At 41.3% G+C, this 13,369-nt stretch overlaps 1 protein-coding gene across 8 annotated transcripts in view; it reads left to right on the plus strand.

Annotated features, from left to right (window-relative positions):
- LOC110497587 (SAM and SH3 domain-containing protein 1) overlaps positions 1-13,369 on the plus strand; it is a 90,395-nt gene that overhangs the window by 68,143 nt on the left and 8,883 nt on the right. For 6 of the 8 annotated variants that reach the window (XM_036954545.1, XM_021573772.2, XM_021573771.2 and 3 more), the window contains exons 5-16: positions 3,713-3,753; positions 4,096-4,185; positions 6,696-6,808; positions 7,068-7,169; positions 8,861-8,993; positions 9,481-9,759; positions 9,967-10,145; positions 10,567-10,641; positions 10,727-10,873; positions 11,057-11,195; positions 11,401-11,570; positions 11,665-11,871. In XM_036954545.1, the coding sequence (XP_036810440.1) occupies positions 3,713-3,753; positions 4,096-4,185; positions 6,696-6,808; positions 7,068-7,169; positions 8,861-8,993; positions 9,481-9,759; positions 9,967-10,145; positions 10,567-10,641; positions 10,727-10,873; positions 11,057-11,195; positions 11,401-11,570; positions 11,665-11,871 (1,675 nt within the window). Of the gene's footprint in view, positions 1-3,106; positions 3,599-3,712; positions 3,754-4,095; positions 4,186-6,695; positions 6,809-7,067; positions 7,170-8,860; positions 8,994-9,480; positions 9,760-9,966; positions 10,146-10,566; positions 10,642-10,726; positions 10,874-11,056; positions 11,196-11,400; positions 11,571-11,664; positions 11,872-13,369 lie in introns of those variants that run through there. The other 2 variants (XM_021573776.2, XM_021573773.2) reach the window with 2 other exon arrangements.

Below are 13,369 nucleotides of genomic sequence, written 5' to 3' on the forward strand. Positions count from 1 at the left end.
AACTCCTGGGAGGTATTTGGGCGACTCTACAGAAGTGGTGTAAATTGCTGACCCACCCCAAAGAAACTAAAATGGTTAAGTCTCCAAACGTACGTCATGATATATGTTCTAATTAATTCCAAGGCAAAAACAAACATGTTTTAATTAATATAGCACAAAGTCATTGTTTATACACCTATATATATTGAGGTGGAGGTCCCAACCCCGGATTCCTAAACACAATTCATGATTTTAGATGTACAATTAATGACACTTATTTCAGTAGACCATCTTGAATTGTTATATTATTACATTTGAAAGAGAACTGACCTAATAATTAGTTTTGTATATTTTTAAGCATGTAAAAAATATATATAAAAAACATATGCTGTCCTACCTTTTTGATGGCACTACCGAAACACACCCATTTGAAAGACTGTAGAATGAATGTGCCTTAAGCCACACCCATACAAATATCACCTGGTGATATACACCCCTCTCCAGCATGGCCACATGGTGAGTAGTCTTATCTGCAAACATTGTGGAGAAAATTTGTGAGCAAGTTGCTCCATCTTCATGTCTCTTTAAGAGGTCTCCCCACCGAACATCTAATACTTCAAGAAATATGTCAAGTACGGTTTTGAGACAAAAATATATGTTTGCTGGGATGTACATCTGATACATTAAAGCTCGCCAGGCATATGCTCGCTATGGGGATTCATTAAATGGATGCTTCAGGATTTTGGCAATGAAGCCCTTTTTATTTCAGAAACGTGTTGGAAATTCCAACTGGTTTGCATAGTCAACTTACACACAGCACTGACACACACACGTACCCGACCAGACATGCCACCAGGGGTCTTTTCACAGTCCCCAGGCCCAGAACACATTCAAGGAAACATACAGTTTTTATACAGAGCCATGAGTACATGGAACTCCATTACATATTTTATAGCAAAGTGAACAGCAAACCTGGTTTAAATAAATAAAGCAACACTTCACGGCACAGCGCCTCTCCCCCATGTGACCTACTTGTGTGTATGTACTGACGTGTGTTAACTCGTAGATGCACACACACACACTACATCTTAATGTTTTTAAATGTATGCAAATGGTCAAGTCTTTTGTCTAATGTATTTTGGGTGATATGTCTGACACCAGTAAGACTAGCTGTCGCTAAATGGGGATCCTAATCAATCAAAATCCAATCTCTATCCCCTGAGTCAGACGAACTCGTGGATACCATTTTTATGTCTCTTGCGTCCAGTTTGAAGGAAGTTGCTTTTTTAACATTTTTATTAGGCACATGGGAATTTAACCGCAAAATGTATTTTCATGTGTACCATGTCATCACGCACATCCTTTTATCCGCAACAAGATCATTTGATGGAAACACAGCTATGGTGGAAAAATGTGCATATTGTTTTTAATGCAGATTTTTAGAATATTTTCATAAAATCTGTCGCCAATTGGATGGAAACCTAGCTTATGATTGACTCTTGATTGTTAGTCCACTGTATTATTTGACATTTGTCTTTATCTTAAATGTTCTACATTTAAAGACACAGGTAATTATTTATATTTTTGATTATTTTTTTTTTAATTATTGAAGGACAGGGACATCCATAAGGTGCCAACATGTCAAAGTACAGCAGACAGTAAGAGAGGAGAGAGAGTTTAAAAACGGACCCTGTGCAATATCAAGAATATCTGATATAGAAATAAATGCTAGAAGGAAGGAAGAGGGAAAGTAAGTCAAATTTTGTGATATATTTATCTGAGAGGGACAAGAGGAGCACATGTGAATCACATGTGCCCCATTCGATATGGAAGCAATTAGGTTCAAAATGTATACGCCAGGTCACAACCGAAGAAAAAATGTCACTACCAACGCGCCTAATAGTTTGCCACAAATAAGATGGGAAAAGTGACAATTTTTAAAATCTAACTTGACATAATTAGATGTGTAAGTAATTCAATCAATACGTTTCGGATCCATTCATAAAATCAACATTGAACATTTTACAGGGAAAAATAGAGACAATATTTCTCTAAATGACATTTTAAGGTTTTTAAAGTCAGTTTAAAAGTCATGTTTTTTACTCTTTGGTAAATATTGTATGCTAATAAAATGAATCTGTAATCAAAAATGTATCAAAATTCGCTACTGTGCGTGGTTCTCCCTTTATTGCAACTTTTCACTATGTTTCGGTAGTGACACATTTAGTGGGATGTAAGGAATTCAGGACAAGATTTCACATATGCAATGCAAAGTTTTAGTATTTAACATATACTGTATGTTTCCACCACTTCTGTAGAATGACCCTCGTAGGACAGGACAGTCAGTAAGACGGTCATTCCCTTTCATACATTATCCCCATAAGTTCTGTCTCAAATGGCACCCTATTCCCTATTTAGTGCACTTCTTTTGAGGCCCACAGGGTGCTCTCTGGTCAATAGGGTGCCATTTGGCATGCAGCCCCTAGTCGGTGTGAGGAAATGTTTCATACTTCCTGTCCTGATGACCTCCAGCCACCTTTATGAAGTGTTCCTTTGCTAGTATACCAACAGGAAACGTCCTGTCCTTCCCCCTATTGTGTGTTTGGAGATGGTCATATTGTGAACGCAGGGGAATTGGTGAGAGAAATAAGGGAGGAAAGGAGGAATCTGGGTAATGAGTAATAACATGGTACTATACACTCAGCGGGGTGTCTGCAACACCAGATTTAAGTTTGTTTACTTGGCTAGTTACACCTTTAGCTTTAGCATTGTCCAGGGCAAAACAATGAGAGGAGTAGTAACTCCTGTTAGCATGCTCTAAAAAGTAAGCCCAAATCACCTCAAAGTAACATGACTTCATACAGTATGCTGGTTTTGAGTAGCCACCTCTGAGAATTGGTTCCCTTTATAAACTACCAGAACACAAGAGCCTTGATTTCTACTAATCTTGCTGAGGGAAAGGTTGTACAGCACTGGGCTTGCTGTGACTTTAGGCAAGGCACCCTCTTGTGGCCACCTGTAGAACTGTGTCAATGGGGAAATGATAGTTGTTGCTGATTGCTAGAGACGATCAGCTGATGTCAGAGGAGAGAGATTGGGAGAGAGAGAGTGGTGCGAGACAGAGAGTGAGGAGCCAGGCCGACTGGTAGACACAGAAAGCGCAAGTGTGAGAGAGTTGAAGAGGGAGACAACAGCGATGGAGAGAGACAAATATGAGCGCGAGAGGGTAATGTGGAGGCCACGTGAAGCGCTGTAGTGTTGAAGTGAGTGCAGTCAGTAAAACCCAGGCAGTCGGGGTAGTGAAAAGCCTCTATTGTTGTTGAGAGAGCCTCAGTGATCTGACCTCCTGTCTAGCAGACTGACAGCGTGATGTTTTCCCATCTGGACTGACAACTGGGAACGGCCCCCACTAACACCACACTGTACTGGCCGGGTCCAGTGGCACGAGGAACAGTGCACATTTGTGAGGGATACGGTAGTGCCTATTTGTTAGGGACAGTGCACGCGTCTGTAATTCTTGAACAAGGACAGCAAACTCAGTGGATGAAGGGGTGTTTTGTTTGAAGACGGTACAGTAGGATAGCAGCAGTACAATGAAGAAAATTGCATTGGAAAACAGGTGATGATGATGATGATGTCTGTGACTGGACTCTGCATCTTTTTATTTCTTGGATTGTGTTTTTTTGTTTGTGCCATCTGTCTTGTTTTTGATTCAATCTTGGTTTATTTTTAGGTTGTCCGTGCATAAATCAAGTTCTGAGGATGCGTCAGGGGGTATGTTTATTTTTTTTATCATCAGTTCTGTAGTTTGATGGGTCTTGGTCAAATATCATGTAATTACTTGACATTTTAAATTGTGTGTAACTACAAACACAACTGTTGTCATTGTGTCTGACTACAAATTTACTACAATAGTACCTCATTTGAAGATTGAACTTGGACAGTTTTGTTTTTATCACAATTGAGACAATTTAATGTGTGTTATATTTTGGAATAACTACATATGCATAACCTAAAAAAAACATCTACATATTTTGAAAGTTTGCTAGGGGTAGCCATTGTATGGGGCAGTGTGGTTTTTACCGGTTTTAAACCCTACTGTACCTCCTTGTTTAGGAAAATGGGACGGAAAGAGACCGAAAAACAAGTCATTCTGGCAGAATTTCCGGAAGTCGCAGAAAGGTGTCGTGCGGCAGACCACAAGAGGTATGTTTTTCTTCTGGATACATCCTCCGTCTTTACCCAAACTATTTCTGATCACACAAGTCAGGGAACTGTGTCCCATTCTCACTGCATCTGGTTTTTGGATCTCATTTTGTATTTTTCATGTGTTTATTGAAAGGGTTTGCACTGAAATGAAGGGAAGACTGGTAAGGGGGGAAGTGTATAGGAGAGAGTTGGGACTGGTATTCAATCCCGCACGGCATGTCCTGGGGGGCGGCGGTAACCATGAATATAAACTAAACGTATTTGCAGATCTCCTGATATACCTGACCAATATTGAAAACTGCTAAAAATCTTTTCAGAATACAAAAAAAATCTCAGTGTATATAACATTTATGTATAAAAAAATACAATAATAATGACAATAGGATATATTTTTTTAAAGAGCTCACTATCTACAGCAATCATTTAAGTGGACCACAAAAAATATAAAATACTTGCGATGCATAATGGGGCGGCAGGGTAGCCTAGTAGTTAGAGCGTTGGACTAGTAACCGGAAGGTTGCAAGTTCAAATCCCCGAGCTGACAAGGTACAAATCTGTCGTTCTGCCCCTGAATAGGCAGCACTGTTCCTAGGCCTTCATTGAAAATAAGAATTTGTTCTTAACTGACTTGCCTAGTTAAATAAAGGTATATAAAAACTAAAAAATAAGTGACAACAAATATATAAAGATAACTGTATTCCATTACTCATCCATATGAAAGCAGATCTAATTAAATGGAATAATCTTTCCTTAAATCTCACAGGTAGAATAAACCTCTTTAAAATGGCTTTGCGCCCACAGTTTTTGTATACATTTTCGGTAATACAAAATACCCCACAAAATACATTCTTTAAAAAAGTATACTCGGTCATAACAGACTGTATATGGACAAATAAAATTCATAGAATTTAAAAAGGAAAGTTTTACATCTTCCAAAGTCTAAGGGTGATTTTAACCTTCCAGACTTGAAATTGTATCAACTCGCTACCCAAGGCTTTCAAGCACTAAAGAGGAACAATGGGCACATAATGAAGATGTGAATGTTCATCCCCAGAATCTTTTTACATGTGTATTTTCAAGGATAAAGCTAAGAACATTAACTTCATAGTTAGAAACACTATAATAATATGGAAGAAAATGAAACATATTCTACAAGAACCAATATCACATCCCTAAAAACACATCCTTATGGAACAATCATTTGATAGTGTTTCAGAATTCACAGATAAATTGGTCCAAATGGAAAACTAAAAGCATAGAAATTGTAAATGACTTGGTAACAGGAAATGCATTTATTTCCGTGTCGGAATTAAAAAAGGAATTTTGAACTGACCAGTTTTCAAATACGTGCAACTTAAAAGTTACATATCACGAAATGTCTGAGCGATCTTGAGAGAATCTTATTTGAGTCAGAAAAGAATGTTCATTTGATAGGCTAGAGATACAAAACCTTGCAGAGAGCCTATCCAACTGACAATCTCTTAGGAAATATAAACTATTGGAACCAATAACTATTTTTGGCATAAAATGGAGGGAAAGTTGGAGCTTATCTAACAAAATTACAGTTAATGAAAATGTACCCTTAATACAGTATAAACTAATGGATAGAATTTATTACACACAATTCACAAATTCTACAGCACAATGGTAGAGTCATGTTTTAAGTGTAAAACTAATAAGACTCAATAATCCATGCTTTCTGGGAATGCTATAAAGTGTGGAAGTTGTGGGCGGAGTATTACATAATTTACCATCTAAATGTACTTTTAATCTCTGCATACTTCAAGACATGGCATATGGGGGTGTAGTGAGATACCCGATGGGCTGGACGGTTCTCTACTAGTCGCTCATCTTGAGAAAAGGTTGACTAAAAACCTTAGAATTCAATGAATCCGCCATCATTAACACAATGGAAAAATCAAACGATTCATGATTTAACTATTGAAAGTGCGTGGGCTACGGAGAGAAACAAAATGGTGCCGTTTCAGGCCATGTGGCAAACAATGCAGGCACTAGGGACGGTGTGTGAGCATGTGGGTCTGGGCGGAAGAGATGTCGTCGTTGTTTGCGTTGAAGTTGTTGTTCATATGTGTTTGTTTGTATTTGGTGTGGGGGGGAAAAATAATACATTTAAATATGATTTTAAAAAATAAATACGTTTTGAGATGCACCATCTCATTTTCAATAGTGTCAAAACATATATATTTAAGAAATGCACACGATACTTAGTAACAACAATAATATGGCAACTACTGTCTAATAACAATGAAATAATAATATGTATTTTAAACTTACATTAACAGAAAAGTTGTACAACTGCAAATAGGCCTACAACTAACAAAAACAACTGCTGCAACTACTAATACAACTAAGTACCTATAATATACACAGTACATACATATTTACGAATATCTACACATGTTGATGTTTCTATGAGTTAAAAACACAGTTTGTTCCTAACATTTGAAAAAGGGGTTTTCTTAAATTCCCTGTGTTCTATTTACCAGGTGAGGACATAGGTTTTGTAGCCAGTGACATCACTATGAGTGATGAAGAGCGCATCCAGCTGATGATGATGGTCAAGGAGAAGATGATAAGCGTGGAGGAGGCCTTGGCAAGGGTATGATGATGTCACGTCCTGTCTTCCTACCGTATGATGTATTTTCCTCCAGATACTGTACTGGATCTCTTTTCTCAGGATGTACTGTAGGGAGTCCTCTGCAATTACTGGATATTGAGCATCTCGGTAGGATTTATAACGAGGGAATACAAGTCTGATTTGATCACGTATTGATTGTGCTTCTTCAGCTCTTATCGTGCCATATTGGATACTTATCGAGTCTCCTTCTCCCCTCTTCTCTCCCCTCTCCTCCTCACAGCTGAAAGAGTTTGAGAGCCAGAGCAGACAGAACTGCAGCACTGATCTTACAGAATGGCCTGATGTGCCCAGTCCAACCCTGAACGAGTCCTCCAACTGCAATGTAAGTGTCGCTGATAACCCATGGATATAAGAGTGTTGTCACTCTGTATGGATTTGGTGTGTTTGGAGTATACCGTATGCGCTCATCGTTCTGCCATCTAACAAGGCTAGTGAGGTGTTTATGCCCCCCCTCTGTCTCTCTCTGTGTGGTGTAACCTGCAACCTGCCCACTCCAGGCCCTTTCCCAACAGGCAGCCCTCTATTCATCCCAGTCAAAGCACCTGCTTAACCCCCTATTGTGTTGCTGTGAGTGGGTAGATTCAGCACTGTGCTGTGTTATGCAGGCCACAGCTCTTTTCTGCATGGTTGGGGTGATTAGGGGGCTCAGGTCCAGCCCACATATTTCAGATTCATCTGGATGGCCTCACTCTGTTTCTCGCTCTGTCATCTCTTCCCACGGCCATTTTCTCTATCCTCTTACTGTCACTTAAAAAAATACAATTCTAAACCCAATTCTCTGTTTGTAGTGTATCCCCATCAAAACCAAAGCGTTTGCGCTTTTGAGCTTTAAATTGATGCACATTTTCCTGGAGACTTCACTTGTTTTCCTGCTAGTTCTTGGCTCCATGTTGTAGCTACAGCTTCTGACTTCAACTTTATCTTCCAATTATTAGAACATATTTTGGAACTATTCTTTATCATTCTTTGAGTTTGCTCAATAAGAATGTACAACTATAGTTCTGTAAATAATAGAGTACTCTCTCAAACATTTTTAATCTTATCTCTTTTTTTTTGCCAAGATGAAACCTGCTCTAGACAGGCAGAATAAGCATTATATTTAATGGTTCAAGATGCTATGCGTACTGTGATGTAGCCTGTATGAAAGCCCCTGAATCAGGTGGACATTTTAAGGTGGACATTTTTATCTCACCAAGATGAGATGCTCTGTGACAAGATGAGCCCATGTGGTCAGACGTGTGCTGGGCTATATTTTAAGAAATGATAACCATGGTTTCTTTTTCTCCTCTGGTCCACAGCTGTAGCTTTCACATCTGGTTTCTTTCTCACTAACTCTGGTGAGCTGTAGCACATTCAGCATGTCATGATAAGCACATAAGAAGGACGCGGGAAAGCGTCTGATTTGATAGCTGTGGCGTGCTGAACTATTGATCCACTGTGAATAAACGGATGGGTATTTTTTGTGACCACTGTCCCAGACACTACATATGAGATGGTATTTTGGTCTGACACTTCTAACTACTCTGACTTTTTTTTTCATGTAGATGGGGGGGTAATTCCAGCTTGAAAACCTTTCGTTTTCTAGCATAAACCACAGAGTCAAACAGGCCGACCACAGTGCCTATAGTCAAACAGGCCGACCACAGTGCCTATAGTCAAACAGGCCGACCACAGTGCCTATAGTCAAACAGGCCAACCACAGTGTCTATACATATGCAGGTCTACACTCTGGATTAACACTTTGTTATTTTATATTGAGGTCATATGCTGCATGCAGTCTCTACCATAACAATAATAGAGCTATGTTCTCATTATGCGTTTCTCGGAAAGGGTGAAGAATCGCACTAAGACTAACTTTACCTTATAAACAGGTCAAACGTACATTATTTTCACAGGTTCCATTTTCCTAGTTTTAAGGCTTCAGAGCTCTACTGACTGACTCTTTATCATCCTCACCCACTCTTTAACTGGGTCTCCTCTCCTCTCCAACCTGGTTTGTCTGTTCATCTTCAGCCAGGTGAGCAGTCGGAGGGTGAACAGGAGGAGTCTGGGACGTTCAGACGGCTCCATAAGCTGGTCGGCTCCACTCGCAGGGTCCGCAAGAAACTCCTCAAGATCGACGAGTCCAAGAAGCCTGAGTCTGACGGTGAGACGGGTCACTGCAGGAGTCTTATGATAAGCCCAAACACTCTTAGTCCCCATAGGAGAACCCTATTGAGAACCCTATGTGAAAAGGAAAGGATTCTACCTGGAACTATAAGGGTTCTACCTGGAACCAAAAGGGGTTCTTCAAAGGGTTCTCCTATAGGGACAGCCAAAGAACCTTTTTTGGTTCTAGATAGCACCTTTTTTTCAACAAGTGTAGGGTGAAGATTAGGGCAAGACCATAGTGCACCAGATATGATTTGGACAAGTCTCATTAGGGTCCAGATGTGACGCTTTAAATAGTCTGTAGTCTATACCCAACAAATTATGTTGTTGTTCTCTAGAGGTCTTCACTTGGCTTGTTTAAAAAAGACTACTACTACTAATCCAAGTTGAGTTGTCATCCATTACACATCACATTGTCTTGCGATTCCCTGACTCTGCCACAAACCTGTCCTTACTCCTGTCACCTCCCCTGTCCTTCCCAGAGTCTCTGAGTATGGTTGGGCCTGTCCTGGGTGATGCCATGTCCTCTCTGTCCCTGTACTCTGGGGTTCAGAAGAAGCAGTCTGGCGGGTGTCACCACGTTGACTCCCTGGCCTCCGCCTTGCGCGACCAGCTGACTCATGACCTTCGAGACTCAGACAGCCTGACCACCTCCCCCTCCTCCTCCTCCTTGGACACCTGCAGCAGCAACACACACACCCGCAGCCTGGATACAGTCTCCAGCACCAGCCAGCGACTGTCCACAGCCTTCAGTAAGACAGGTGAAGGAAGTGTCACAATTTTCTTCAGGAAAATTACCCTTTCTATGAAGATGTGTTGCTATGACAACATTGAAACCAAGCTTAAATTGCTACTTATATCCCAGTTATTTTTTTTATGTGATCTATTTTTGGTTCCAAGTACCCTTCATTTGTTTAAGCAAGATGATAAGAGTTGAGCACGTTCTCTCCTTTTACCTGATGATGTAGGAGGATCCAGCCCAGCCTGTAGCCCAGGGAGATGCCCCAGTGGCGACGTGAGGGCCGGGGGTAGTGGTTCTTCCCTGTCAGAGATAGAGGTTGGTGGTGGAGAGGATGGACCCAGGATGGCCCGGTCAGTCACAGATGGAGAGATCAGGAGAGTAATCGGCCCACTCAGCTACCATGGGGTGAGTAATGTTTGGCCAGATCCCAAATGGCAACCTATTCCCTATATAGTGCACTACCCACATGGCTCTGGTCAAAAGCAGAACACTATATAGGGAATAGGGTGCCGTTTAGGAATTAGTGTATGCACTGTGTAGTTTCTATGTCTTTCGTCGGGGACAGTTTAGCCTGGGTGCCAGTCTGTCTCCCTTGCCAACTCCTTGTGGAATTGTAATGTTTGGCTTGACAATGACAGCAATTGAGTTGGCAAGAGCACAAACAAATCTGGGACCAGGCTAGGACCGGTTAGATCTTCACTCAGCCCAAAACTATCGTCACAATGAACCACACTGTCGTATGTGCTTGATTGATTAACCTGTCAATATCTCCATCTGGAAGTGATAGTTTTAAGGTGGTTTATTGATTTCCTCCTTTGTTTCACAGAGAACCTGTAGCTTTGGTGGGTTTGATCTGACCAACCGGTCTCTGCACATGGTCACCGGAGATCAGGACCTCACTGTAAGTAGTTTAACAATCATTTGAATCATTTTTTGTTTTCCAATGCTTTTGTTTCCAGACCTCCCATACTTCATAATAATTTTAGAACAAAGATGGGGATGCCAGTGTGAAAGGTGTAGTCAAGTCTCCACAGACGAACCATCGAATCTCTTTGGGCAAGAAAGTGAAGTCCGTGAAAGAAACCATGAGAAAACGCATCTCTAAGAGATACCACTGCGCTCTCTCTGAACAGGTACGTCAGACTCGATGCAACTCGTATGCAAAATGACCCAGTGGTCAAACCGTACTTACAATCTAGCTCGTGTCCCTGGTGGAAATTCGTTGGACTTGGTTCATGACGATTGAGAGATTTAAGCTGGAGGGAACTTGTAGTAACCATGTAATAAATCTGTAGTTTGGTCTTCTTGCCTTCCAGTTAAGCCCAGACCGTATGTCCAGCGGGCCCCATTCCCCCCACAGCCACACAGACACAGAGTCACTGGAGAAAATCAAGCTGAAGGCTGGAGGGTCAGTGGAGAGCCTGAGGAGCTCCCTCAGCGGACAGAGCTCCATGAGTAAGTACCACCTGTGTTTGGGGGTCTGTCTGGGTCCACATTTATTTGTCTTGTATGTGGTCTATATTCAGCTTAATTCCAAAGTGAAACTGTTATTTACAGTGACCAGCAGGCAGAGCAGACAACTCTTGCATGTTCATTTTCCATAGATCTCGATGTGGTTTAGATCCTTTTGAATGACCCTCTCATCTCTTGTTGTTTGCAGGTGGCCAGACAGTGGGCACCACAGACTCCTCCAACAGCAACAGAGAGAGTGTGAAGTCTGAGGATGGAGAGGAGGATGAACTTCCCTACAGAGGACCCTTCTGTGGTCGAGCTATGGTGCACACTGACTTCACCCCCAGCCCCTACGACACTGACTCTCTCAAACTGAAGGTAACACACACACACATAATATATATATATATATATATATATATATTATCATTATCCAAATGGACCAATCACAGTGTTTGTCCTTGTTTTGCAGAGAGGTGATGTGATTGACATCATCAGCAAGCCTCCAATGGGGACGTGGATGGGCCTGCTGAACAGTAAGGTGGGAACATTTAAGTTCATCTACGTGGACGTTCTGGCTGAGGAGGAAGACAAACCTAAGCACACCCGACGGAGGAGGAAGGGACGGCAGCCCAAACCCACATCTGTTGAGGAACTCCTGGAACGCATCAACCTCAAAGTAATGACTAGACTAGTACAGTATATACACAGACAAACTCACACACTCAGCCTCATAGTAACAACCCTACAGTAATTGTAGACACTCACACACTTGAATGCTGTTAATATCCTCCTCCTTTTGTGATGTATAGAGGTGAAGTCAGAAATGTACATACACTTAGGTTGGAGTCATTAAAACTCGTTTTTCAACCACTCCACAAATGTCTTGGCGGTTAGGATATCTACTTTGTGCATGACACAAGTAATTTTTTAAACAATTGTTTAGACAGATTATTTCACTTGTAATTCACTGTATAACATTACCAGTGGGTCAGAAGTTTACATACACTAAGTTGACTGTGCCTTTAAACAGCTTGGCTAATTGACATAATTTGAGTCAATTGGAGGTGTACCTGTGGATGTATTTCAAGGCCTACCTTCAAACGCAGTGCCTATTTGCTTGACATCATAGGAAAATCAAAAGAAATCAGCCAAGACCTCAGTAAAAAAATTGTAGACCTCCACAAGTCTAGTTCATTCTTGGGAGCAATTTCCAAACGCCTGAAGGTACCACGTTCATCTGTACAAACAATAGTATGCAAGTATAAACACCATGGGACCGCGCAGCCGTCATACCGCTCAGGAAGGAGACGTGTTCTGTCTCCTAGAGATGAACGTACTTTGGTGCGAAAAGTGGAAATCAATCCCAGAACAACAGCAAAGGACCTTGTGAAGATGTTGGAGGACACCGGTACAAAAGTATCTATATCCACAGTAAAACGAGTCCTATATCGACATAACCTGAAAGGCCGCTCAGCTAGGAAGAATCCACGGCTCCAAAACCACCATAAAAAAGCCAAACTACAGTTTGCAACTGCACATGGAGACAAAGATCATACTTTTTGGAGAAATATCCTCTGGTCTGATGAAACAAAAATAGAACTGTTTGGCCATAATGACCATTGTTATGTTTGGAGGATAAAGGGGGAGGCTTGCGAGCTGAAGATAACCATCCCAACCGTGAAGCACGGGGGTGGTAGCATCATGTTGTGGGGGTGCTTTGCTGCAGGAGGGACTGGTGCACTTCACAAAATAGATGGCATCATGAGAAAGGAAAATTATGTGGATATATTGAAGCAACATCTCAAGATATCAGTCAGGAAGTTAAAGCTTGGCCGCAAATGGGTCTTCCAAATGGACAATGACCCCAAGCATACTTGCAAAGTTGTGGCAAAATAGTCTAAGGACAACAAAGTCAAGGTATTGGAGTGGCCATCACACAGCCCTGACCTCAATCCTATAGAAAATTTGTGGGCAGAACTGAAAAGGCGTGTGCGAGCAAGGAGGCCTACAAACCTGACTCAGTTACACCAGCTCTGTCAGGAGGAATGGGCCAAAATTCACCCAACTTATTGTGGGAAGCTTGTGGAAGGCTACCCCAAACGTTTGACCCAAGTTAAACAATTGAAAGGCAATGCTACCAAATACTAATTGAGTGTGTGTAAACTTCTGACCCA

The sequence above is a fragment of the Oncorhynchus mykiss genome, chromosome 19 (assembly GCF_013265735.2).
Source record: "Oncorhynchus mykiss isolate Arlee chromosome 19, USDA_OmykA_1.1, whole genome shotgun sequence".
In the NCBI taxonomy this organism is placed as follows: Eukaryota; Metazoa; Chordata; class Actinopteri; order Salmoniformes; family Salmonidae; genus Oncorhynchus; species Oncorhynchus mykiss.